Source organism: Patiria miniata, unplaced genomic scaffold (assembly GCF_015706575.1).
Source record: "Patiria miniata isolate m_02_andy unplaced genomic scaffold, ASM1570657v1 HiC_scaffold_20, whole genome shotgun sequence".
Classification (NCBI taxonomy): domain Eukaryota; kingdom Metazoa; phylum Echinodermata; class Asteroidea; order Valvatida; family Asterinidae; genus Patiria; species Patiria miniata.
In genome coordinates, this window is record NW_024037059.1 from 32,000,002 (window position 1) to 32,026,573 (window position 26,572).

Consider the following 26,572-nt stretch of genomic DNA (forward strand, 5'->3'; position numbering starts at 1 on the left):
ACATTTGTCAACCTGACAAGCCTGCCCAGTGTAGCAATCAATCAGGTCAAAAGTCTCAAGGCCAAACTGCCTCAAATTCATTTTGGTTAAAACAATAGAAATACTTTTGACATCATAATTCAACAACGACTCACAAACTTAGTGTTTGAGTTGTTCTTAGGATCCGTGGGTCACTTTTGGACCCCACATGGCAATGTTCAAGGTTGTTATGATTAAAAGAAAGAAATGGTGTCATCACGAAAACTGTACTGTCAGGAACTTACACAGTCATTTATTTTTCCGTAGATATGGCACCCTTCAACCTTCAATTGGATGCAAAAATTGAACATGTATCTGTGCATGTGATTCATCACTGAGTTCAGTTAATCATACTTGCTTTCCAGGCTTTGTTTATTCAAAAATTACTATTTTTATGTGGTATTTGTATGCTACTGATATAACTGTCACAAACCGTCAAACAATCTATCCACTTCCTCTCCCATAGCTTTTTTTCAGGCTGGTCACCAACTGCCAGAAACCCCTATGGATTCAATGATATACCTATCAAAGCATGTTGAAGTGGTTTGATAGATAGGGTGGCCATTAATACTGGTACAGCTTGTGTAGCAGCCATTTTAGAGGGCGATGCCTTTGTTTGGCTGGAATGCATGAGTGAACCTTTTAAGCCTTCATTGTTACTGAGCTAAACCCATCATTGACAGGGACTCACCAGTGCTGACCCAACATATCTATCAATGTCAGTCAAGGCATGCATGGTGCCTACCACAACCTGTCATTTGTACCAATATGAGGCCAGTTTGACAGGCACTCACCAGCGCTGACCCACCACATCTATCAATGTCAGTCAAGGCGTGGTACCCTCAGTTAACCAAACTACCACAACCTGTCAATTGTACCAATATGAGGCCAATTTTAATACAGAAATGTTAAAACCTGTCACCTGATAGATATTGACTTATAAGGTAACTCTCTCCAGATTGTCATTGAGAGAGGGAGGGTTAATCACATACAATGGCTTCCTAATAGAACAGCAACAAATCATTATTAATTCAGGGCCATCATGGTCATAGATTAAGGTAATCATTACCCAAACAAACCAGTGGTGATATAAATGAATGTTCCATTTGGCCCAGGTAGCCCCCAGGAAAGTGGATGTTAAAGGTATAGTAGAGTAGATCGTTTGCAGCTATCCAAAGAGTAACTTACTAAATAATTGTTGAAAAACTTACTTGGTTTGAAGATACATGTAGTAGTTGCACTAAACTCCCTGTGAAATTATTCTTTCTGGCATGCTGTCATTTTGAAGAAAACAATTAAAGAAGGCCATTTCCAAAGTGGCGTCTAAAGATGCATTTTTAGAAAATTCCGTTAGTAGTTCATTTTAATTTGGCAAATCTGTGAATTGGTGCACACAAGTGTTGACAAGACGCACGTTTGCGCAGTTGCTATAATTTCAGTGGGTGACAGCGGGTAGTTGCAATCGGCTGAATGAGAACGTGTCCCGGACCCTGATTTCAAGTGCAATTCAAAACGTGACCTCGGCAACTTTTGAAACTTTTGAATTGAAATCGAGATCCTAGAATATTGTTTTCTCGGAATGTACAGCATTCGCTGAGCTAAAACATCATCAGGTTAGTTGTTCAGCACCCTTCTTTAGATTTTGAGCACTTTTGTTGCTTCAAAAGAAAATAATGCAGAAATGACAAATGATGTACTCTACCTTTAACCCTTTCATTACCACATTGTTTATTGACTTGGCTCTCCCCAGGACCAAATTGTTTGCTCAGTCATGCGGAAATCACTAGAGCGTGAACAAAATGACCACAAGTCCAAAACTCACTTTTTTCAACCCAGATTTTCACTGCCAAGGAGTGATTTAAATCATAGGTGTTGTGTGTAAAGTTTGTTCCTTGAACCTTACTCTTTTATGTGATGTAAAAATGAAGTCCATATGTGTAAATATAAGAAAGTAATGCCTGTTTGTTCATCTGGTTCCATTTATCGAACTGCAAGTCATTTTACCACATGACCAAATGGCACTCCATACCTCAATTTGTGAGTGGATACTTCTAAAGCACTTTTCTCATTTTTTTGTAATGGCAACACTATGAATAAACTACACCATTAGAACGATCCGAAAACACTCTTTCAGCTGGTATATGATTGATGTATGGGCGGCCAAACATATCAACATGCCGCTTTTCTGAAAAGTAGTGAATATATCTGTGTTGAGGTGTTCTGTGTGTGGTTTCCTGGTCGACTAAAGTCGCCCATGGGAACCAGCAGGGGGGTTCTTCTTGTCGACAAAAGTCGCCCATGGTAAGGAAAGGGTTAAAGGATGGTGTTTTGTCATGGGAACAATTACGGACATTTGTGTATGTATGACACAACTTTTCTTGTTTTTCATTGCAGGAGCTCAGGCTGGTGTTGTCGTCTTTTCGACTGTAGACAGAGCATCCTTTGAAGCAGTTGAAAAATGGAAGCGGAAAGTTGAAGAAGAAGTGGGTTCCATACCATTGGTGCTTGTACAAAACAAAATAGATTTGGTGGATGAAGCTGTTGTATCTCCGTAAGTACACATTTAATTAATTAGTACTTACTTAAATGCTTTATAATATAAAGTGGAGTTCACATCAAGGTCACCAGTTTTATCAGGAGTGATCCCAAACTTCTTTGTAGATGAGCTTCAAAAATCAATTCAGTTACCTTAATCAAACTTGCCATTCAAGTTATTTGAACAATTGTAATTTACGACTGCATCTTTATGGACAACACACTCAATAATCTTTGCTGCAAGTTACATTTTTACATGTAACAAGGCCTTAGTTGAGTGGGAATTTAAAATTCCAAGAATTTACTTTCTGTGATATTTCAACATGCGTAACAAATGTATAGCCACAAGTCGCATTCAGTATACATGTAAATAGGCCTTAGAGAAGTGGAAATTTCAAATTCTGAGTATTTCACTTTGTGTAATATTTGATGTTAAGCTATTAATAAGGTTCGGTAAGAAGTGAGAGTAAATTTGCCTTGTTGACGGACATTCCGTGTTAGGTGCGATTGTCTTGGCACAAGTCTGGATGTAAATGTTCCTCCAAAACAGCCAGTATGGGTATAAAAGCAAAAGCAGACAAATTAGTGTCAGCAATAGAGGGCACTATCAACAAGATGAATCAAAGGTGGATAATGTCAAACACATATATTTGCCTTTGTATTCTGCACGGTTCTTCATCTTAGGCAGTCATTAATTGCAGGCCCTAAAAATGGCTTGCAGGTGGGCCTCCCTTTTCATGCACAATAGTGGGCACTTGCATTATCCAGTCAGTATTATTGAAAACATGAATAGTCACATACAACCAATGTATAGTGACCTCAACATAGTGAGTTCCCACCCTTTAGTTGCTAATCAAAGTAGGCTGAATCAATCATGTTCAATCAAACAAATTTCAAAATGATACCAAGCTGAAGATAAAAGAATGTTTTGAGACAAAACACAAGTGCATAAGTTTCAAAGTGATTGCATAATGAATTTAATAAAAATTAACCAAATTTAGAAGTATATTTTTGGTGAAATACTTATCTTGAGAAAGCAGGTTCTTTTTTAAAGTGACTTTTTGACTATTTCATCTTTTTTACAATGAATTTTTAGTGCCTGATCACCTTGCAATGTGAATCTCCGCTCAAATTCCAGTAATCGTTTCCTTGTCGATGTGAATAACTTGATTGACTCCTACCTACAGAGAGGAAACAGAAGCCTTAGCCAAGAGACTCAAGCTACGTTTCTACCGAGCATCTGTCAAAGAAAACTTAAACGTTGATGAAGTGTTCCTTTATCTGCTGGATAAATATATGCAAAAGCTTCAGACACAAGAGGCAGAAGACAATGCTACAACTAACACCAAAATTGGTATGTTATGTTATGTTATGCTACGTTACGTTCCTGTTCATGATAAACTTAGATAAAAAGTCTTTCACTTGGTTCAATTGATACTTTTTGTACCCAGCTCTATACTTTATTTCAAAGCTATCTACTTATACCCAGGTCAGCTCGTAAAATAGTAATTCTTTTAAATTGCAATAAAAACAAATTTGAAAACTAAAACAAGTCTCTTACCTTAACTGTGTATACCTGTCCCTGTCATACCAAATTCTTTTTCAATGACTCTACAAATTTCCAACTGGGAAAACAAGGTATCTTCTCATTTTGCTAAACTTTAGTAAGTTTTTCGGTTCCTTCACCTAGTCTAAACAATGCATTGTATTAAAGAAACCCATGTTAAGCGTGATGTCACTTGTACCTGTTTTTACCCCTCAGCCGAGAGGCTCGAGGGGTATTGTCATCGCCTAGGGCGGCCGTCCGGACGGATGTATGTGTGTCCGTCCGTCCGTCCGTCCGGGCAGCTTAGTTTCCGGATGATAACTTGAGTTAGAAATGTTGTTTGGGGTTGTAACTTCGGTAGGGGGTTGCCCTTGGGAGTAGGCAAGTTGGGATTGGTTTTGAGGTCAAAAGGTCAAAGGTCAAGGTCACCGTGGTGAGTTAAATGTAAATGGTTTCCGGATGATAACTTGAGTTAGAAATGAGATTTTGGTGTCTAACTTTGGTAGAGGGTTGCCCTTGGGAGTAGGCAAGTTGGGATTGGTTTTGGGGTCAAAAGGTCAAAGGTCAAGGTCAGCATGGTGAGATAAAGGTAAATGGTTTCCGGATGATAACTTGAGTTAGAAATGAGATTTTGGTGTCTAACTTTGATAGGGGGTTGCCCTTGGGAGTAGGCAAGTTGGGATTGGTTTTGGGGTCAAAAGGTCAAAGGTCAAGGTCACCGTGGTGAGTTAAATGTAAATGGTTTCCGGATGATAACTTGAGTTAGAAATGCGATTTTGGTGTCTAACTTTGGTAGAGGGTTGCCCTTGGGAGTAGGCAAGTTGGGATTGGTTTTGGGGTCAAAAGGTCAAAGGTCAAGGTCACCATTGTGAGTTAAAGGTAAATGGTTTCCGGATGATAACTTGAGTTAGAAATGCGATTTTGGTGTCTAACTTTGGAAGAGGGTTCCCCTTGAGAGAAGGCAAGTTGGGATTGGTTTTGGGGTCAAAAGGTCAAAGGTCAAGGTCAGCATGGTGAGTTAAAGGTAAATGGTTTCCGGATGATAACTTGAGTTAGAAATGAGATTTTGGTGTCTGACTGAGGTAGGGGTTTGCCCTTGGGTACAGGCAAGTTGGGATTGGTTTTGGGGTCAAAAGGTCAAAGGTCAAGGTCACCGTGGTGAGTTCAATGTAAATGGTTCCGAATGATAACTTGAGTTAGAAATGAAATGTTGGTGTCTAACTTCGGTAGGGGGTTTCCCATTGGTACAGGCATGTTGGGACTGGTTCTGGGGTCAAAGGCCAAAGGTCAAGGTCACCACGTTGAGTTAAAGGTTAATGGTTTCCGGATGATAACTTGACTCTGGCTGAGGGGTTTCAACAGCAACGCTGTTATTTTTAGACTTGTTCTGCTCAACTGGTCTCAGTGTTTTAACCATTGGGCAATATATTCATGTTTGTTGGGCTCCATTCAACATTTTCTGTCACACCCAATTCTTTAAATTTGTTTGAGTAAAGCTGTGTTTTTCCCTGTGTGTCTGCATGTCTTTCTTAAGGGCTGGAGTACATGTACACTGTGTAGTACTGTTCCGTATCTCTACTCATTTTATGACCAATAATGCAAACACACTTGTAACAGACCAACATGTATAGGAAAAAGGCTATGCCAAAAAAGGTTTAGTCACATTTGTGTATGCGAGAGTGCCAATAAGAAAGGAAAATCTGTGTTAGTGAGAGATCAAATGGACAAGGGTTATTGCAATGACATTGCATTGTCATCTTGTTCAGGACAACTTGTGTTTTAGGAATGATTTTTACATGAAATCCACCATTAAGTGGTTGAAGTTTGCTTAGCCATAAAGAGTGAGACATGCTCTTGTTTACAGAAATCAAACTTAACTTTGATTGTCTTGTCATTTGGATTAGGTATTTTCAACACCACAGCGCCCCCAACTAGCAGTGGTGGAGATAGCCATGATGGAAACGACCAAACGATACAGCTGAGACCAACAAAACAGAGAACAAAAGGGAAGAAGCAACAAATGAAATGTCAATTACTTTGATTCAAAAAGTAGAGATTTTAGGCAAGTTTTTATGACATTTTTCCACCACAGAAAATTAGATCTGAAATTTAGGTGTTGTTTGTGTTGTATTCCTACAGAGTTTATAGAATAAAGGGTAATTCAAAAAGAATGGTTTAGCACGTTTAAAGCCCGAGTCCATCATTTGCAGCTATCCAAAAAAGTAACCGGCGTAATTATTGTTGAAAGACTAAACTCCCTGTGAAATTATCCTTTCTGGCAAGCTCTCATTTTGAAGAAATTAACGAAAGAAGGCATTTCCAACGGTGCTTCTTAAGAAGCACCGTAGAAAAAGTTAAATTAGTTGTTATTTTTGTTATTCGGCGCAGCGTGCACAAGCATTGGAACGACGCACAGGCGCGCGCGGTTGCTATAATTCGTTGGATCAGTGCGCAACATCGCGTAAAGCTGCAATTCAAAACAATTCGAAACATGATTAAGCAACTTTTGATTTTAAATTGAGATCCTAGAATGCTGTTTTTCTCGGAATATGAAGCTGAAGCTGAGCTGAAACTTCATCAAGTAAGTTGTTCAGTATCCTTCATTAGATTTTGAACACTTTTGTTTCTTCAAACGAACAAAGTGCACTAATTACAAATGATGGACTATAGCTTTAAGTTATGAATTTGACTAGTTTCAGTATGATTGCATCAGGAAGATATAGGATATCTTCCTAAAAAGCTAAAATAAAACAAAAGGGGGACAATAGGATGTCCATGGTTGAAGTTGTTTACACAATTTTGTGTATGGTACTACTTGGTTCTTGGTTGGTTCTTTTCCTAAATACTCCGCAGGGGAGTTTTAACAGGAGGCCAGAAAAACCGGGGCAAACCCCTTCTCTTAGCGATAAGTGTTACTGGGATCTTTTACGTGCATTGCATTACACAACACAGACGGCTTTACGTCTCATCCGAGGGACGAAGCAATAATGGTTAAAGTGCCTTGTTTAAGGGCACAAGTGTCCAGACCCGGGCTCAAACCCACATTCTGCTGCCTCTGAAACACCAGAGCATGAGTCTGGTGCAGGGCTCTTAACCACTAGGCCATGACACTCCATATTTTATTTCTATTATTTGGGGGGGGGGGGGGGGTAGGGGAGGTAACTCCTGATTTTGTCATGAATAAAAGCAATGTGGCAAACGACTGAAATGAGTGATGTTTGGTCATTCATGACTGCACAGATGCAAATAAGGTATCAACCAAAGTCTGATATGCTGAACTGTATGATGCAACAGACTGAAACGTTCAAGTTGATAATGTTATCATGCTAACTTGTTATTTTGTATTACTAATTCCAATACACCCTGTGAACATGCACAATACTCAGTTTGACAGGACCCATGCAGAGACTCTACAGGTTTATGCACAATCAGCTGAACATTAATTATGCACTTCATGGTGCAACCACTCAGCAGACACAAGTGCCCTGCACAAGGGACGCTCATGACTGGTCATAGACCAACATCTGTTGTTCATGCACGAAATTCATACAGTAGAAATCAAGTGGTTTTCAGGAAACATGCAGTTCGTGTCGTTGCAGTCGTTATGAAGAATTGCGACAGGAAATTTGTGCAAGAGCTGTATTTGTCATACAAATTTGTTTAAACTTTGCAAAGTTTAAGACTAGATTTTACCAAAATGATGATTGGAAAATCTTGCCTTGAAAATACAAGTGATCTTATTGGGCAGTTTAAAGACCATTGGTGTGTTATATTATACATCACAAACATATCTCTGACCTAGATGAAAATGAATTGTATAATATTTGCTACTTGTACTGTTCTAACATGTATTCCAAACACACTATTTTCTTCAGAGGATAACTGGTACCCATAGCAGCCAAAGAACTATTGTATTAGCAAGCAGATATCTGCATCTGTGCATGATTTGCCAGTGCAGAATATGATGCATGCATTTCATAATTGGTGACTTTTAGAAAAGAGCAAGTGAAATTGAAATAGATGTTCATTGCAAAGGATTTTTGGTTTGAAATCGTGAAGTGACGTATCATGTGCACAAAGTTTATAGACGATCCATCACTTTGTGCCGGGTGCCCCCAATGTAATGATCATCCTGGTCCGTCAAGAAAGGGTCTATTAAAGCTGTACGTGTTGTACAAAGTAGCAAAAACAAATATGTTTAATAGTTCTTGAAGAGTTGATGTTCCCAGGAGAACATGAGTTGCTGTACCCTGCGGAGTTCATGAGGTCGTCATACAGGAACTTTTGCAGTACATCCCATGATTAGTTCCCAAGCAATGAAATGTCACAATCTAATACCATGGTACAACAAGTGCATTTGAACTCAGCGCCTGTACCCTGTGACGCATTGCACAGTGGGTTTACTTGACCTGATTCATCTTTGACCAATATCTGACATCCCTGTCCAGGAGCTGGTGCATTGCAAACATATCAGCTGGCAAACTGACCCGTTTGAATTTGTCTACAACCCATGTACATGTATGTTTATGAGGTATAGTTAACAAAAACTGACATTTATCTCACGTTACAGTAAAACGAGCCTCCCACGATCCATGGAGGGTTCTATTTTCTCTCAGTAAAAAAGCAAAGCTCGGTAGCCAACCTGAAGAGCCTACATTTATCGTACTTAAATGATCCATATTAATGCATGTATCTTGTCTTGGTAACAATGGTAGTTTGGGCTCATAGTTATATACTTGCATTGTTGGAAGTATTTTTGTAATTTGTATCATTGATGGAATACTACAAGCACATGGTTAAGTTTTTCTTACATCATCTTTTATACACATACACATTAACATGTACAGACAGGTTTGTTTATGGTGTAAATCGAGGATTTTCTATTGTTCCTCTTCCCTTTTCCTTTGTTTAAATACAATTTTTTTTTCGCAACAGCTCTCATTGGTTTTGTACACCTTTTCTAATCAAGGTCGTCCTCGATTTGGTTCCTGTCTTCAATTCATCGATGATGTTGCACCTGTGTGTCCTCGATTAACAACATAAACAAACGCTGTACTTTCGAGAATGCAGTTTAAAATGTACAACATTCAATGTGGAAATAGCCTGGCCACACACAGATTGTACCATTTTGTCCGTGTTTTTTTTTAGTAATTTGTCTGTGTAAATTTTGGTGTATGTATTCAAGGGATTATGGAATTATTTAATCATGGTTGGTTTTAAGTTCTGCTGTTTATGCTTAGTACTACTTTAATCATGACTGATTTTAATGATTGGTTTTAACTTATATGTATTCACTATACCCTTTGCATTTAGTAGTCATTTTGAGGTATTTTTGTTTGTTCGTTTGTTTCCTTTTTGTGATTTGTGTGTGGGAATGCATTATAATTCACTAATAATAAATGCCCAAGAGCACTCATGAATATTCATGTGGAACAAATACAAACCTCCAAGATGTCTCCAATGGGAAGGATCTGTTCATTAGTGTACATGTATATTCTATTTGATGGAAAACTGTAATGAATGTGGTGGGACTTGGGTTGTACATGCATTAAAGATCATGTCCATTTGAATTTGATGTTTCTGTGTATCTATTTCTGTTAAAGCTATAGTCCATCATTTGCAGCCATCCGAAAAAGGAACTGGCGGATTATTGTTGAAAAACATACTTGGTTGAAAGATAGTAAGTGGACTAAACTCCCTGTGAAATTAATCTTTCTGGCAAGCTGTCATTTTGAAGAAATCAACAAAAGAAGGCCTTTCCAACGGTGCGTCTTAAGACGCACCGTAGGAAAAGTTAAATTAGTAGTTCGTTTTGTTATTCGGCGCAGCAAGCATTGGCACGACGCACAGGCATGCGCGGTTGCTATAATTCGTCGGATCAGTGCGCGACATCGCGTATAGCTGTAATTCAAAACAATTCAAAACATGATTCAGCAACTTTTGATTTGAAATTGAGATCCTAGAATGCTGTTTTTCTCGAAATATACAGCTAAAGCTGAGTTGAAACTTCATCAGGTTAGTTGTTCAGTATCCTTCATTAGATTTTGAACACTTTTGTTGCTTCAAACGAACAAAATGCACAAATTACAAATGATGGACTATATCTTTAATAGTGGAGGGGGGTTTGTTGTTTGTTTGTTTGTTTGTTTGTTTAGTTGGTTGGTTGGGGTTGTTTAGCATTGAAAATCTGTAGGGGAAATCTGCAATGTCATGTATGATCAAATCAGACCAATGGCTTTTCAACTAGCGGCGGTTCGTTACAGAACTTAATTGCTTATTAAACTGCTGTGATCTCCAGTTAAACTGTGGTCAAATGTCATTACAGAACCTCATGGTCTTGGGACCCTGCAGTACATTGTGTTTTACATTTACAGCTGTTCATGAACAGCGATGCAAACGACATATGTCATAGCCATAGAAAATTGAGTAATCTGTGAAAGATGGTCAAAGCTGTATTTAGCCATTGAATTAGCCAGGCTCTGATCACATGTTTTCATTGTCTCCCCTGTCATACATGCTTTAATTTAGCCCTATATTGTTGGCTTTTGCCAGTTATGTTATGAACAAAACAACTGTGGTGACTATTTGGTTTTCTTTTTTTATGGGGGTTCAGGTTTTTTTGTTTGATCGAGGAGAGTTTGTCCTAGAAACCAAAGCAGTTATAGGTGACCAACTGACCATCAAGAACAAAAAGCATGTAAATAGTGCTTTACAGGTCAAGAGCTGTACTCTCATGCTCTAATGTTAAACATGTTTTCATCTATGTATTTTATGCCAAAGAGCAAAGACAAATGAAGTGCCTCCACTGGTGTTGTAATTACTACATGTAGTTTGACAGAGCTACGTGACCACTATGGCATAGTGACTTGGTTATTGGCTGGTCAGACCAGGGATTTGACCTCTGAGAACAGGAAGATTCACAATAACATTCACTTAAAAATCTTATTTAAATATGCTGTAAAAAAGTATTAATTTTTGTCTAAATTGTACAAAAGCTGGTGTTTCAGAGGTCTGAACTCAAAACATGAAGTTTCCACATATGGACATGTATGCTTTAATTAACAATACATGTACAATTTAATGTATTATTATTTTATACCGTCCAATTAAAAAGAAATGAAATATGTAGTTTATGATCTTTGTATCATGAAGAATGCTTGTTCATTGTATTTTTGAATTATTTTGTTTGAATGTATCATGCTGTTTGAACTCCTGGATGTCTGAAGTATTGAAAAGCAAATTTCATGTACATGTATGTACATGTATATCTGATGAAAACTTGTAGAAGATATACATGTTGTAGGTTTTCCAAGTTACAATGAGACACTAAGATTTTTGTTCCGCAACATTTTTCGGCTTCATTGTAAAATGTAAATTTCAAATTTGCATCAAAAGGTGTAATTTTCAGTGCAGTTTAAGAAAGCTGCATCTTATATTAACCAACGTCATTTCAGCCAATCCATCCTTTGAGATTTGTTGAAAATGCTTTGTGTCATTAATTGCAGGGCTTTGGTCATTTATGTTCAGTATGTGCATTCTTTGCAATGTAAGGAAGCTAATAGTGTTCATTACTGATTTCCATGTTACTTGTATTGAAAATGAATCTGTACTAATTCTGTATGTTCTTTATTTAAGTGCACAAGAAAATCAAGGCTAAAAGAGTCACATGCTGTACTGTTAATGTACATGCATAATTTCATTGTACATCTATATATAAATAAAATAGACCATTTGTAATGGTAGATTTAATACTCTTTTTGATTATTGAGAAGAGGAGCGAAATTATTTCACACAAGAATTATGTGTATGTTAAATCAATTGACAGGCCTGCCAACTCTCTTGTATTGAGCGTGAGACTCGCGCATTTTAGGTTATTCTCACGCTCTCAGGATTACCCAGGATTTCTCACGCTAAAACAAGAAGAATACTACTATTCATAAGATGGAATTTTGCATCAGGGTGATGTAATAGGTTTTGCTCTTCACGGACGTATACTCAGTGTGTTAAAATCACTTTGCTGGGACTCTGATCACTCCAAGAATAATAATAATAATGATCTAGAAACTTACAATATCTAGGTATGATGTTTATATGATGATCTTTTGCTAAAAAGAATTGGTTACAGTGGTCAGAAATTGCCTCAGATTGCACCACCGATGAACATGTGAAATCCAAATTTTTCGGGGCCCTTAAGCGGCCCCTGAACCGTTATACAAGAAGCTTCGTGCTTGCATCAGTTCAGATCAAGTGCCATTGACAAATTCTTACTCTCAGCTCTTACTCAAAGTTGGCCGCACTGAATTGAGCTTGCCACTTACAAAATGCAATTCCCCGAGCATTTAAATGCACAAGAAAAGAGAATTTGCTTTTTTCAATAGAACACCAATCTCCCCATGTGACAAACTTAATAAGCCATTTGCGAGTAACCTATACCCTTTGGAATTCACATTTGAAAAACGTCTGGTACAATGACTTGCTCAGAATGCTTGGCACATTTTAACTTTGAATTCTCCAGACCAAAGACACTGTTGCTAATCACAAGATTCGGGGCAAGCTCTTGCATAGTTACGTAAGCGACGCTCAGCACCAATACATCGTTCACAATGGGTGAGAATGGCACAAAGACACCGGACCATGCCGGAGCTGGGGGTTGCTAGCATACGGCTTGCCCCGAATCACGTGATATAGTAACAGTCTCTTTGGTCGGGAGAATGCTAGGTTAAAACGTGCAAAGCATTGTATTAAGTCAGCGTTCCAGATTTTATTCAAATTTTACTCGCAAATGGCTTATTGCTGAATGTTACACTTAGGGAATATACACTGCACTCAAAATAAAATCTATTTTAGCAATTGAGCAAGTTTAAAATTGAAATTAACAATGATTGCCCAACAAAGTTGTGGAAAAAAATCTTTCAACCTAATTGGTATGAACTAAGTTGAAAGTTCCATTCAGCTGAATGTAGTTCAGGCCTTGAGCAGATGGTTTAAAGGGAATACACAACATTTGCTTTTGCTGTAATTTTCAGAAACAGATGGATTTGGGGTTAGGTGGTTTATAGCAAATATTGTTACACTGACTTGTTTGAAGTTTTGTGTTCGTAGATGGGGTGCAGTGTAATACTATTTTTTTTAAAAGCCATTTTTTTCCAATGCTGGTCGGCCGCACATCAGGTGCCATGATTTTACAGGATACTTTAGACAGTCATTCACTAACAGCCAGTATTAAGGTATTTCAAAATATTTTTTTTTTTTTTTGATGTTTGCAAATATGTTGTATATTCCCTTTAAATCTCAAGTGGATGACAGAGGGGGAAGGGTTCTGGACATCATTCAACACTTTTTTGTGGCACTGTTCATTATACACAAATGCTGGTATCTATGTAAAGGATTTAATTGTTAGGTTTATGGGAGCCACCACACCTGATCTGAGATACATGATGATGGAATTTAAAAGAGATAAACAACCATCCCCTACCCCACCCCCTTCCTAGTCTTTATTTGAGCAGATTCGCTGATTAAGTATACAAGACAACCACATCTTGACCTCTAGATTTTGGCCAATCAGTGGGCGCTTTCTATATGGGTGCAACCCTGCAATAAACTTCCCATAGACACAGGTGCTAAATCCCCATAAAAATACTTGGAACTCTCACAGGTATTCAAGCTGCACAAAAAAAATGATGATCAAAATGTCATCTTTCATTTTCTTTTCATTTTTTGGTGGGTTGACCATTGACTTTTGGAGATATTCTCACCCAAAGAAGACGACCCCTAATTTCCCCTAGGCAGAAAAGTAGCCCTCTTGAAAAACGCTCCCTCCACAACATGGCAAAATAGCGCCACTTTCGAGCCCAATAGCATTCAAAATGCTCAGAATTGGAAGCCCCAAGTCTGGGCAAGTGGTTCCTTACCATATCTCTTCAATCCCCCAATTTTATGGCTCTCAGAACTCTCTAAAATAGAATATTTTGAGGGTATAACTTTTATTCATGAGCTCAGCGGACGGATTTTTGGTCTATTTATTACAGGCATGCACCCATGTCGGGTCATCGATTGGTCATTCACCATTGTCACGTCATAGATAAAAAAAAATATCCTAGACACAGCAACAAATGCTATTGGCACGCGCTCTATATTATGTTACGTGATACGTGTCCGGCTATTGTATTACAAATGCTGCATTCAAATTTACCAAACTTTTAGTCCTGATTTTGGAATGAAATGACGTCACGATTTAGTAAAGTCGATTCCGATTGGCTGAGGCACGAGATCGCATAAATCTGCATGCTTTGACAAATCAGACGTTATACAGGAGACTTGGCTCCGTGGATAACGGGTGATACTCAGACTACCCCCCCCCCCCCCTCCAAAAAAAAACACCCTATACTTATTCATTTATGGGGCGTCTCAATTTATTTTTGTTTGTATTTCCATTTTAATAATTGATTCCCAAATTATTACTTTTAGTTATAATTTATTGGTGGTTGTATACATTGTTCAGCAAGTAAATAAAATCAGAGGTACACAGCATGCCATTCATTTGAAACATCATTTAATACTACAGATTTTCAGTCACTTGAAATATCCTGAATTAAGGTGATAGACAAGGAAAACAAACTAACTTTTTTTATAAGATGGACTTAGCAATGATTACATGTTAATGATATATTGGGTTTTGCTGTTCGCTGAGTAAGTGTGTGAATTTTTCTTGCATGCCCTCAGACAATACCGAGTATTCAGTCTTTTTTTTATATACATGTACTGCAAGGGAAAAACCCAATACAAAATAAAAAACTCCAATTAAATCAATTATATAACTGACATACAGATCCTAGTCATTTGATTGGTGGAACTCACATCACGTGGCATTCGTTATTGTTCCCATTCATGCCACGGCTCAAAAAGTACTATCCGCCCATGGGGAATGGGAAATACTATTCAACAGTTAGGATCATGACGCGGTATTTGTGTGCAAATGCATGCTGGTGTGCGCGTTCAGCGTTGCGCGTATTGTTCCAAAGAGCCAGCGCTACAGCGTTGGGTTCAAACATTTTCGTGAAGGGGTTTGGAAGAGACAAATGCATTTTCCTCCAGGTTTGTATTGAAATAAAAGTTCAAATATATCAAATGACAAGGATCTACATGTCAGTTATATAAAACAAATATTGAGTGGCTTTAAATTGTGAAATGGGAGGAATATTATCGCTAGGTAAAATCTGGACTTTTCCATTTCACTCGGCTTCGCCTCGTGAAATGGAAAAGTCCAGATTTTACCTTGCGATAATATTCCTCCCATTCCACGCTGAGCCACTCAATATTTGTACACCATCTCATGTTTATGGAATGTATAATCAAGTAATAACTTTCAGCTGTGGACGTATACAGACTTAGTTTTAATATTGACTGTAATGTGTACAAATAAGTTGAGAAAACATCAAAAATTTATGGCTATATTAGTACAGTCCGAGTGTCTTTGAAGCAGCATTTTGTCAATACCTCTTCCCTAGTACATAACAATGGCTGCAAGTGTGTGGCAATTGAACAGAAGTTTCACTGACGTTTGCTTTGCTATATTCCAGTTTGGCCTTTTGATTTAGTACTAGGCAACTGGAGTAAAAATAACAAACATTTCAAACATTTGTTATATCAAGACAATTTTTGGGGAGACTTCAAAATAAGTTAAAGGTAGTGTACATCATTTGCAGCTATCCAAAAAGTAACTGACAAAATTATTGTTGAAAAGCATAGTTGGTTTAAAGATAGTAATGGGACTAAACTCCCTGTGAAATTATTCCTTCTGGCATGCTGTCATTTTGAAGAAAACAATGAAAGGCCACCTCCAAAGATGCGTCTAAAGACGCATTTTTGGAAATTTCCGTTAGTAATTTGTTTTTTTTTAATTCGACAAAGCCGTGAATGAGTGCACAAGCGTTGACATGACACGCACGCACACACAGTTGCTATTATTCGTCAGTTTAAGGCGTGACATTGCAAAGCTGCAATCAGCTGAATAAGAATGTGTCCCAGACGCTGATTTCAGGCGCAATTCAAAAAAAAATATGACTCAGCAACTTTTGAATTGAAACCGAGATCCTAGAATATTGTTTTCTCAGAATATTCAGCATTCACCGAGCTAAAACCTCATCGGGTAAGTTGTTTAGCATCCTTCTTTAGATTTTGAGCACTTTTGTTGCTTCAAATGAAAAAAACCCACAAATGACAGATGATCTACATGTACTCTACCTTTAACAAATTTCAACTAAAGCTACAGAATATGACAAATGAACTTCATTTGTAACCATGATAGATTGCTGAATGGTGCCAGTACGTATGTACTGGTGCCATTCAGCAATGAGCAATCAATTATGTTAAACACTCAATTAGTACAGGCAAGGTAAAATTGCTGCTTAACAAATGGGGTTTTTCAATATTTTTGCAGTAAATGTACGTGCGGATATTCTATAACCCAAACCTTTGAAATATGGCAATATGAAACACTTCATTTTGTTGGTCTCCAGAAAAAAGGGTATTTTAAAATTCTACCTTCACTTGTTGTTTTGTTCTATGAGTACTTCTGCATAAAAATGGAAAATCCACATACAACTGATACAAACTGTTTAACACTGGTTATTGCACACACAAAAAGAGCATTAAATTGCAGGTCAAAATGGTATTAGCTAAATATAAGTGATGTATCGAAGGGTAGCATATTAGTATTTTCAGATATTTTTTGGTATACATATAGTTGCACACAAACAAAATAAACGATTTGAGCATACTTAAAGAGCACCCAGCAATAAAAGCAAATGTTTTTAAGCTAAACAACGTTTACAATCTGTTTACGTTATTATGCTATAGGTTTTCCCAGTTAAAGGGAAAATACAACATTTGCAAACATCAAAAAATAAAACTACCAAATCATTTTGAAATACCTTGCTGGACTGTTAGTAGATGACAGTGTAAAGCATCCTGTAAAATCATGGCACCTGGTATACTGTCATTTTCAAGAAAAGTGGTATTTTTGTATCAATTTCCAACGCTGGTCGGCCGACCAGCGTTGGAAAAAACTGGCTTTTTTTCAAATACTGGCCCCAATTGACCATCGCACTTGTTTGCAATCGATTACATACATGTACCTATGAATGGGTACAAGCCAGCTAGACTGGTTCCCTGACCTTACAATTCCCCAATGTATGTAAACTGCTCTGTTTCTTCCTATATGGAGTCAGGAAACCAGACTACAGGAAAATGATTGTTTTTCTTGGTTTTTATAGCATTTTCGAACCCAAAACCTCAAAAAAGTCAGTGTAACTATATTTGCTATATATTTCCAACCCCCCAATTCCATCCATTTCTGAAAATTACAGCAAAAGCAAATGATGTATATTCCCTTTAATTTAAAACAGTTATTCAAATTCACCAATTCTATTGTTCAAATTCGTCCAGCATATTGGGTACTTAAACGCCGGGTTGACCAAAACTTGAAACTAACTTTGAAATTGAATGATAAATTACTGAATGGATTTTGCAAAAAGCATGTGAGAATTGGTGAGGTGGAGTGGAAAACGTGTTCAAATAACTGGGAAAATAATTATAAAATGAACTGATATCAATCAGGGTAAAACAGTTTTGTATCACCAACTGTGTCATTCTACACATACATTGTAGTTTCAATAATACATGTACAATATGAGAAATGTAATGAAGAATACTCTGGCTACATGAGGAGTACCTATTGGCAGAGTTGTAATGACTTGAGTCAATTACTCGACTTGAGTCACAACTTTTTGCGACTCGGCTAGAATCGAGTCCTAACGGGTAAATGACTAGACTCAACTCAAGTCCCTCATCAGAATGCTTGACTCGACTAATATTACTGGAGTCCCAAAACTGTGCAAATACCTGTACTTGCAGTGACTAACAGTATCAAGTTACTTATGTTCGCGTACTTCCATTACTGTCAAGTTGTGGCCACATAAGTATTCGCCGCATCACAGACTAATACCTCGTGGTTTTATGATGTAGCACACAAACTACCAGACTTTTAAATGCATTGACCAATTTTTGGTTTCATCATCGGCTTTGGGCGATTTCTTAAGACCTTGTTACATTCCGGCTAAATTTATGTCCTGCTTTAATCAGAAACAGCTTTGTAAAATGTTGCAATTTGGTTTTGACCTTGTCAGTGTACAAATTATACCAGATCCGAAGCCAAACCAGAGATTAAACCAAATTTTCACCTCTTGTTAACTGTAGATCTTTGGTAAAAACGTCTAGCAGAAACTGTCTATTGGGTACCATGCAGCATATTTTAAGTCTTTGGATTTTCATAATAAACTGTTGCCTTGTGTTCCTTCTTCCATTCTGTAAATTATTAGATGATGTTCAAATATCAGTGACTGGAATTGACTCGAGCATAAATTTGTCTTGACCACACACACTGTGACTCGACTAGACTCTACCTTTTTGACCTTAAGACTCAACTCTGGTCACTTCCTTAAAATGGCTCAACTCAAGTCACTTCCTTAAAATGGCTTGACTCAACTTGAGTCACAAAATTCAGTGACTCGTTACAACTCTGCCCCTTGGCCAACTTGATATCACACTGGCATCTTCAGGTGTCAGGAAATACATACACATGTACATGTAGTACGGGAAACATTTAAATTAAAAAGAATGTCTCATCATTTTTAAACAATTAGAGGAATGCCTTTGATGACATGCACAAAATATATCTGCCAGTGGATATTTGACTGTGAACCGATGTCCCATTTTTTCCAGCTCTTTTACTGGCACGGCACTAAACATGAGCTGCGAGTGTTTTTCGGGACTTGCAAACTATCACCGTGACGACTCTTTGTCTGGTTCCATGCTTCCATTGTCATTGTCATTTCGTATTCATGAGATGGGAATCAGACCTTGTACATTACGGACTTTACTTTCCTTTAAAAAAAAATCCTCCAGGATGATAAATCAGAAAAAGGAAGTGAAATAATCTGCAATTAAATGTAGGATTCGATTTAAAACAATAAAAGAAGACCTACATGTAGTTGAATACATGATGGCACTATACGATTTGCCAGCTTAAGAACGGAAAAAAATGTGAGACCGGTTCACAGCTAAATAAAAACTTTGAATTTGTTTTTAACTTTTGTCCTGTCTACTGAGTACTGTCACATTTTATGATCCTATGCTAAGCTCATGGAAGCAAGAACAGCCATCTGTCTATCTATGTCATCCTTTGCCTCCCACATTGATGTGAGTATCTTCCGTATCTCTTTCTGATCTTCCACTGCACATCCCAACAATGCTCCCTGGAATGTATTATCTACCGGTCCATTTGCCACTTCCATACAACTGTTCAGGTATCTATGGATCATTCCACTGTCTGTCTCTCCTTGCCTCATGTTGTTCTGAAGCTTTCTCAGAAGTGTCCTCACAAGTTGAAGTGATTCTTCTTGCGGGGGATTACGGGGAATCTGGACGGAGATGTTGATTGTGAGAAGTCTGTTTGTCAGGCGATCCATGTACAGCTCTAGTTCATCTTTCTCACCTGCGCATGGACAGGGTAAACAGCTTTGTTAGAATTCACGATGTGAAATAAATCTGAGATTTTTTAATCTAAAGTTTGAAGATATCAAATTAAAGTCAACAAAGTCAAATATACACAGTCAAATTACCTAAAAGTGGATATTTGTTCTCTTTAGGAACAGCTAGGGCCCGTCACTACACAATCGCCCGTGTGGCCCATGCCATATGTCGGTGAAGGGCAAATCCCAGTATTGAACAGGGATGCCAGTGGGGTTTTGCCTCAGGGCCTGACAAACTGGACACGTGAAAGACAGCCAATTATGCAAAACGATTGCAATACACCATAATAATAATAATAGCTGTTCTTATAGCGCTTTTAACAAAGATCAAAGCCATCTCAGCTCCCTGTGGAGTATACAGCTCAATGCTGCCTGTTAGGCGCAAGGAAGCTAAATCAATCACAATAACCATCTCTGCCCTCACAGGTACCCCTTTACTCCTGGGTTGAGAGAAGCAATGAGTGACAAAGTGCCTTGCCCAAGGGCACATGCACCATGACCCCAGGCTGGACTCAAACCCACAACCTGCAGCTTTACCCACAGACCACGAATCCAGTGCCCTTAACCACGAGGCCACAGCACCCCATAAAAATGTGAAGGGATGGAATACCTGAGTTTGTTTTTCCAAAGCATGAAAAAAAGCTGTGTAGATCAGGCCAGACTATGTCACTTTTCATAGGTTGCTATGTCATGCCTACCATTCAGCACTCCAGACTCAAGAACAATTAAATTTCAAGAACATAGGTCTTGGGAGATACATTATAACTCTAAGCCAATCCAAAACATTCCCGGATTTCCGCACATCACACCGATGACCATCACATCATCCCAGCAACCATCAGATCATCACAGAAACCATCACATCATCCCAACAATCATCACATCATCCCAGCAATCATCACATCATCCCAGCAACCATCACATCATCCCAGCAACCATCACATCATCCCAGCAACCATCACCTCATCCCAGCAACCATCACATCATCCCAGCAACCATCACATCATCCCAGCAACCATCACATCATCCCAGCAACCATCACATCATCCCAGCAACCTTCACATCATCCCAGCAATCATCACATCATCCAAGCAACCATCACATCATCCCAGCAACCATCACATCATCCCAGCAACCATCACATCATCCCAGCAACCATTACATCATCCAAGCAATCATCACATCATCCCAGCAACCATCACATCATCCCAGCAACCATCACATCATCCCAGCAATCATAACATCATCCCAGCAACCATCACATAATCCCAGCAACTATCACATCATTCAAGCAACCATCACATCATCCCAGCAACCATCACATCATCCCAGCAACCATCACATCATCCCAGCAACCATCACATCATCCCAGCAACCATTACATCGTCCAAGCAACCATCACATCATCCCAGCAACCATTACATCATCCCAGCAACCATCACATCATCCCAGCAACCATTACATCATCCAAGCAACCATCACATCATCCCAGCAACCATCACATCATCCCAGCAACCATCACATCATCCCATCAACCATCACATCATCCCAGCAACCATCACATCATCCCAGCAACCATCACATCATCCCAGCAACCATCACATCATCCAAGCAATCATCACATCATCCCAGCAACCATTACATCATCCCAGCAACCATCACATCATCCCAGCAACCATCACATCATCCCATCAACCATCACATCATTCAAGCAACCATCACATCATCCCAGCAACCATCACATCATCCCATCAACCATCACATCATCCCAGCAACCATCACATCATCCCAGCAACCATCACATCATCCCAGCAACCATCACATCATCCCAGCAATCATCACATCATCCCAGCAACCATTACATCATCCCAGCAACCATCACATCATCCCAGCAACCATCACATCATCCCATCAACCATCACATCATTCAAGCAACCATCACATCATCCCAGCAACCATCACATCATCCCAGCAACCTTCACCTCATCCCAGCAACCATTACATCATCCCAGCAACCATCACCTCATCCCAGCAACCATCACATCATCCCAGCAACCATTACATCATCCCAGCAACCATCACATCATCCCAGCAACCATCACATCATCCCAGCAACCATCACATCATCCCAGCAACCATCACATCATCCAAGCAATCATCACATCATCCCAGCAACCATCACATCATCCCATCAACCATCACATCATCCCAGCAACCATCACATCATCCCAGCAACCATCACATCATCCCAGCAACCATTACATCATCCAAGCAACCATCACATCATCCCAGCAACCATCACATCATCCCAGCAACCATCACATCATCCCATCAACCATCACATCATCCCAGCAACCATCACATCATCCCAGCAACCATCACATCATCCCAGCAACCATCACATCATCCAAGCAATCATCACATCATCCCAGCAACCATTACATCATCCCAGCAACCATCACATCATCCCAGCAACCATCACATCATCCCATCAACCATCACATCATTCAAGCAACCATCACATCATCCCAGCAACCATCACATCATCCCAGCAACCATTACATCATCCCAGCAACCATCACATCATCCCAGCAACCATTACATCATCCAAGCAAGTTTAAACTTGCGCACGCAAGTTTAAACTTGCGCGAGGGACTCCCGAAGCACGCAAATTACACCGCGTCATTTTAATTTGCGTGCGCACGTTAGAACTTGCGCAAAGGCGATCGCAATTTGAGAACCTTGCGGGCAGGATTTTCATTGATGAAGAAAACTAAATGTTCGAAACACAAGTACATGGAGAAATAAATTAATAAATAATGGAAAATGAAATTCAATTATAGCGTCAATGAAAAGAAACATTGAGATTTAGCAGTGTTTATCAGAGAAGTTTTTAGGGGGCAGGAAGGGGACCAGGCAAGCAATCAATAAGCACGGTGATTGCTTAGAGAGAGTACTGAAGTTGTTCGAATATGGAGACAAGCTTCAAGGTTTTTTGCCTTGCATAATATGTAAAACTAATTAGCGTTTTATTTATATTCTTAAATGTAAATAAATCATAATTTCCTAGGGGTAACCTGTTGTTAACCCTTACTCTCTGAGGGTAGTTTACTGCATGTCAGTTGGTTATGCCAATGCCCTCCAGCTGCAGTTATTTGGCAGATAACAAGTCTTAACAGTGAAGGCTCCAATTGGCAGGAGTTGGAGGCCCTGGAGGGTGCCTGATACTGACCAGCTGGGGGCACTCACTTTGTTATCAGAGGACTCTCATTGTTCTCTGTGGCATGTATTGGAGTGCCTGTCCAGTTACCCTTGAAATGACATGGCAGATATTGGAGGGCCATGCAAAAAACATAGGAGATTTTCTTGAGGCACAATTGGCATGCATTGGAGGGTCAAGTAGGGTAAGGGTTAAAGTAAAAGAATGATTATCAACCCTTCAATTGTTCAAGATTTTTGACGTTATAGTAATATTTACATTATTTTTTAAATGCTTTAAATTATATTACATGTACTGTACAATTAAAAAAGAACTTATTCTTAAAAAAATACTAATTTTATTAATTTAGCAATTAATTAATTGGACGGTACAATATTTCATTTTGTTTTTAAAAATACTTTGCATAACATTTCGAGCGCTGTGTACACTTCAAAAATGCACAATTTGAAAAAAAATTTAATGAACTCTTACTAATTTAATTAATTAATTTAATTTATTACTTTAAACAATTATTTTTCTTGTAGGCTCAATAATTCATAGTAATGTTTATGTGCTTTAACTTCAAAACGCTATGCATTATAGAATGGTAATTATTTTAAAAAGTAAATAAATTTATTAATGATTTAATTAATTAATTTAATTTATTAATTTAATTAATTATTCGAATTAATGAATAAATATGTTGTTTATTTAACAAAAATCTTAATCAGCCATAACAATAATACACATCATGAAAGTGCATAAATTGTTCGCATTACCACCCCTTATCTCTGAACCCACACAGTCAACCGCATTAGCATATACTGTAAATAAAATGTTTCAAAAAAGGCATTAAGGCATTGTCTCACGAAGCACAGTGGTGCTATTAATTGGAGAAAAATCTGCTTTTAAAAATAATGTTACATATCTGCATGAGTTTACCAGGAAAAAAAATAGTTTGGCGGCTTTGCATGCATGGTAAAAATCTATGTAGCGCGCAAGTTTAAACTTGCGTGCGCAATATGTAGCAAGGAAATTAATGCACGCGCAAGTTTAAACTTGTGTGCGCGCAGGTTTAAACTTGCACGGAGGACTCAAATTGCGCTCGACACAACCATCTTAATCATCGATGCCTACTTGCGGTCCTACTAAAGTTGAAATTATTTAAAAACTTTTTTTTAACGCGAAATGTACGACGAATTTGTCGATTAGTGTTGGCCGCCATCTTGTTTATGTGTAGCTTAGCCCTACTATGCATGCATGAAGTGTACAGAGCCATACTACACATGCGCGAAGTGTACAGCGCCATCCAAACAAGATGGCGGCCAACACTAATCGACAAATTTGTCGTACATTTCGCATTAAAAAAACCAAGTTTTTGAATAATTTTAACTTTAATTGATATGCAGAAGATGTTCTTTATTGCTTTTTCTACCATATAAAGCTACTTTAATGTTCAAAAGCATATACAAAATTTGTTGATGCTTGTTGACGACCGTTGAGGCTTGTTGACCCTTGTTGACGCACTTTAGTAGGACCCCCTACTTGTGCCTCAGGTGGCGTATCTAGTAATTTGTACTAGGCCATTTTGAGGGTGAAATCTTATGTTTTTGTTGGGCAACGTTGGGTTTTTGGGTCATGGACAAAATTGTGGTGTTGCTCAGCATATACGGATTAGCTTGGACCTAGACCCGTGAACATGGCTTGTAAACAACGCCATGTTCACGGGTCTAGCTTGGACCCTACTATCGCCAGACCATGTCCAAATGTTAAAAAGGCGATAAGTTGGGTCCAAGTTACTCGGACTAGCGTCCAAGTTACTCTGACTAATGACTATGTATGCCTATTCATTGTATTACCTGCACTGACTAGAGCTTGACTCTGCATGAGAGTGTTAAGTGACTCGAGAAGATACAATCTCTCTGTCTCTACCTCTCTGACTGTCTCCCGTAATTTTTCAGTCCTTCTTTCAATTTCATCCAACGTTTGCAGCAGATAGTTGTCCATATTTTTTGTTTCCTGTGCATCATCATGTACCTTCAGCATGTTCAGGCTGTTTTCAACCTCATGTTCATCAACTGGCGTAACTGGTGACTGTTCAACCTTTTTAAGTTGCTCTTTAACTTTGTCAACTTGTTCCTGTGAATCCTCAGCATCCGTGTCACCCGTGTGGTATTTTGACAAACTACAGGACACCTCATACGGATCATCAGGCTGCTGTTGTTCCTGTTCAATATCAATATCATCATGTTTATCGGTCTCAATCCGGTAAGCCATCACTCTTGCGTGTTTACTTAAATTACTGGTCCATGTTTGGTCTCGTTACCGTTGTGACTTTGGTCTCGATAGCTAGGATTTATTCAACTGCGGTTGGTTGGAATCAAGAATAATCAGAGCTCCACTACCAAGCTCTACCCACGATCCACCGGTTGATTAAGCTGAAGCCAGCCTACGGTTTTGCAATTCAGCCCGCGCGCAACCTCTCCCCAGTGCTTACTTTATTTCCAACCGCGTTTGAGAGAGCAGGTAGTGATGGGCGCGTACTGCTCAACACCCTGGGGACGAGGTTGGCCCACGCGCCCTCGATCAGCTGCATGCAGCCGAACATGCAAATCCAGAATCCATGCGACAGAGGGAGATCATAAATTGTCAAAATTTGGACACGATACGATTTATTCAACAAATTCTCAAGAAACTTCAAGAAAATATTCAAAATATTACCAATTTTATAATGAAATTGAAGAGCAGATATCAGTAAAGAGTTTATATTACTTTTAACCTTGTTTTATTGCCTCTATTTTTTATAGCCTCTGTTAATTTAAAAGTGTAGGTTCATTTTCCCAGGAATTCCTATAAATTAATTATCATAATTGTTGACTTGAAGATCGAACAAGAAAGTTGACCCAGAAGGCGGCAAGGTACGAAAGCCCTGTAGTGCCATCAAGTATATATTTTGTCCAAGTTCGTTTTTATGAGATACATTTTGTCGAAGTTCGTTTTTATGAGATATATTTTACGGAGTTATGGAGTTTTATGAAGTTACGGAGCCCCTAAAGGGACATCCAACATTATTTCCTTATCTCGTGCGCACGACATAATATCTCGTGCGCACGACATATATCTCGTGCGCACGACATATATCTCGTGCGCACGAGATAATTATGTCGTGCGCACGAGATATATGTCGTGCGCACGAGATATTATGTCGTGCGCACGAGATAAAAAAATAATTTTGGATGTTCCTTTAGGGGCTCCGTACCTGACACGCTGCTTTCGTTACACACAAACTCGTCCGCTGCACGTGCAGCAAGCTCCGTTAATACTTATAATTATCTCGTGCGCACGAGATATATGTCGTGCGCACGAGATATATGTCGTGCGCAAGTGATAATTATCTCGTGCGCATGAGATATTATGTCGTGCGCACGAGATAAGGAAATAATTTTGGATGTCCCTTTAGGGGCTCCGTAACTTCATAAAACTCCGTAACTCCGTAAAATATATCTCATAAAAACGAACTTCGACAAAATGTATCTCATAAAAACGAACTTCGAGAAAATATATCTCATAAAAACGAACTTCGAGAAAATACATCTCATAAAAACGAACTTCGAGAAAATGTATCTCATAAAAACGAACTTTGACAAAATGTATCTCGTAAAAACAAACTTTGGGAAAAATGTA

The 26,572-nt window shown here is 38.7% G+C and overlaps 2 protein-coding genes across 5 annotated transcripts in view; one reads left to right on the top strand and one right to left on the bottom strand.

Moving 5' to 3' along the window:
• LOC119728683 (ras-related protein Rab-23-like) overlaps window positions 1-6,356 on the top strand; it is a 30,042-nt gene extending 23,686 nt beyond the window's left edge. For all 4 annotated transcript variants that reach the window (XM_038201004.1, XM_038201005.1, XM_038201006.1 and 1 more), the window contains exons 5-7: window positions 2,413-2,569; window positions 3,741-3,907; window positions 6,004-6,356. In XM_038201004.1, coding sequence (XP_038056932.1) covers window positions 2,413-2,569; window positions 3,741-3,907; window positions 6,004-6,140 — 461 coding nt within the window. In that variant the 3' untranslated portion in view covers window positions 6,141-6,356. The remainder of the gene's footprint in view (window positions 1-2,412; window positions 2,570-3,740; window positions 3,908-6,003) is intronic.
• Window positions 6,357-17,396: 11,040 nt separating this feature from the next.
• LOC119728686 (BAG family molecular chaperone regulator 2-like) lies at window positions 17,397-25,356 on the bottom strand. Its single transcript, XM_038201009.1, has 2 exons — window positions 24,748-25,356; window positions 17,397-19,652 (listed from the first exon to the last, which is right to left on the bottom strand). The coding sequence occupies exons 1-2, from the start codon at window positions 25,163-25,165 to the stop codon at window positions 19,288-19,290; spliced, it is 783 nt and encodes a 260-aa protein (XP_038056937.1). The 5' UTR covers window positions 25,166-25,356; the 3' UTR covers window positions 17,397-19,287.
• Window positions 25,357-26,572: the final 1,216 nt, after the last annotated feature.

Excerpts from the sequence above, each read along its gene's own strand:
- LOC119728686 (XM_038201009.1), bottom strand. The coding sequence starts at position 25,165 with ATGGCTTACCGGATTGAGACCGATAAACATGATGATATTGATATTGAA. Across the intron at positions 19,653-24,747 it reads TCAAGCTCTAGTCAGTGCAG|GTGAGAAAGATGAACTAGAG; the intron begins GTAATACAATGA and ends GTCCATGCGCAG.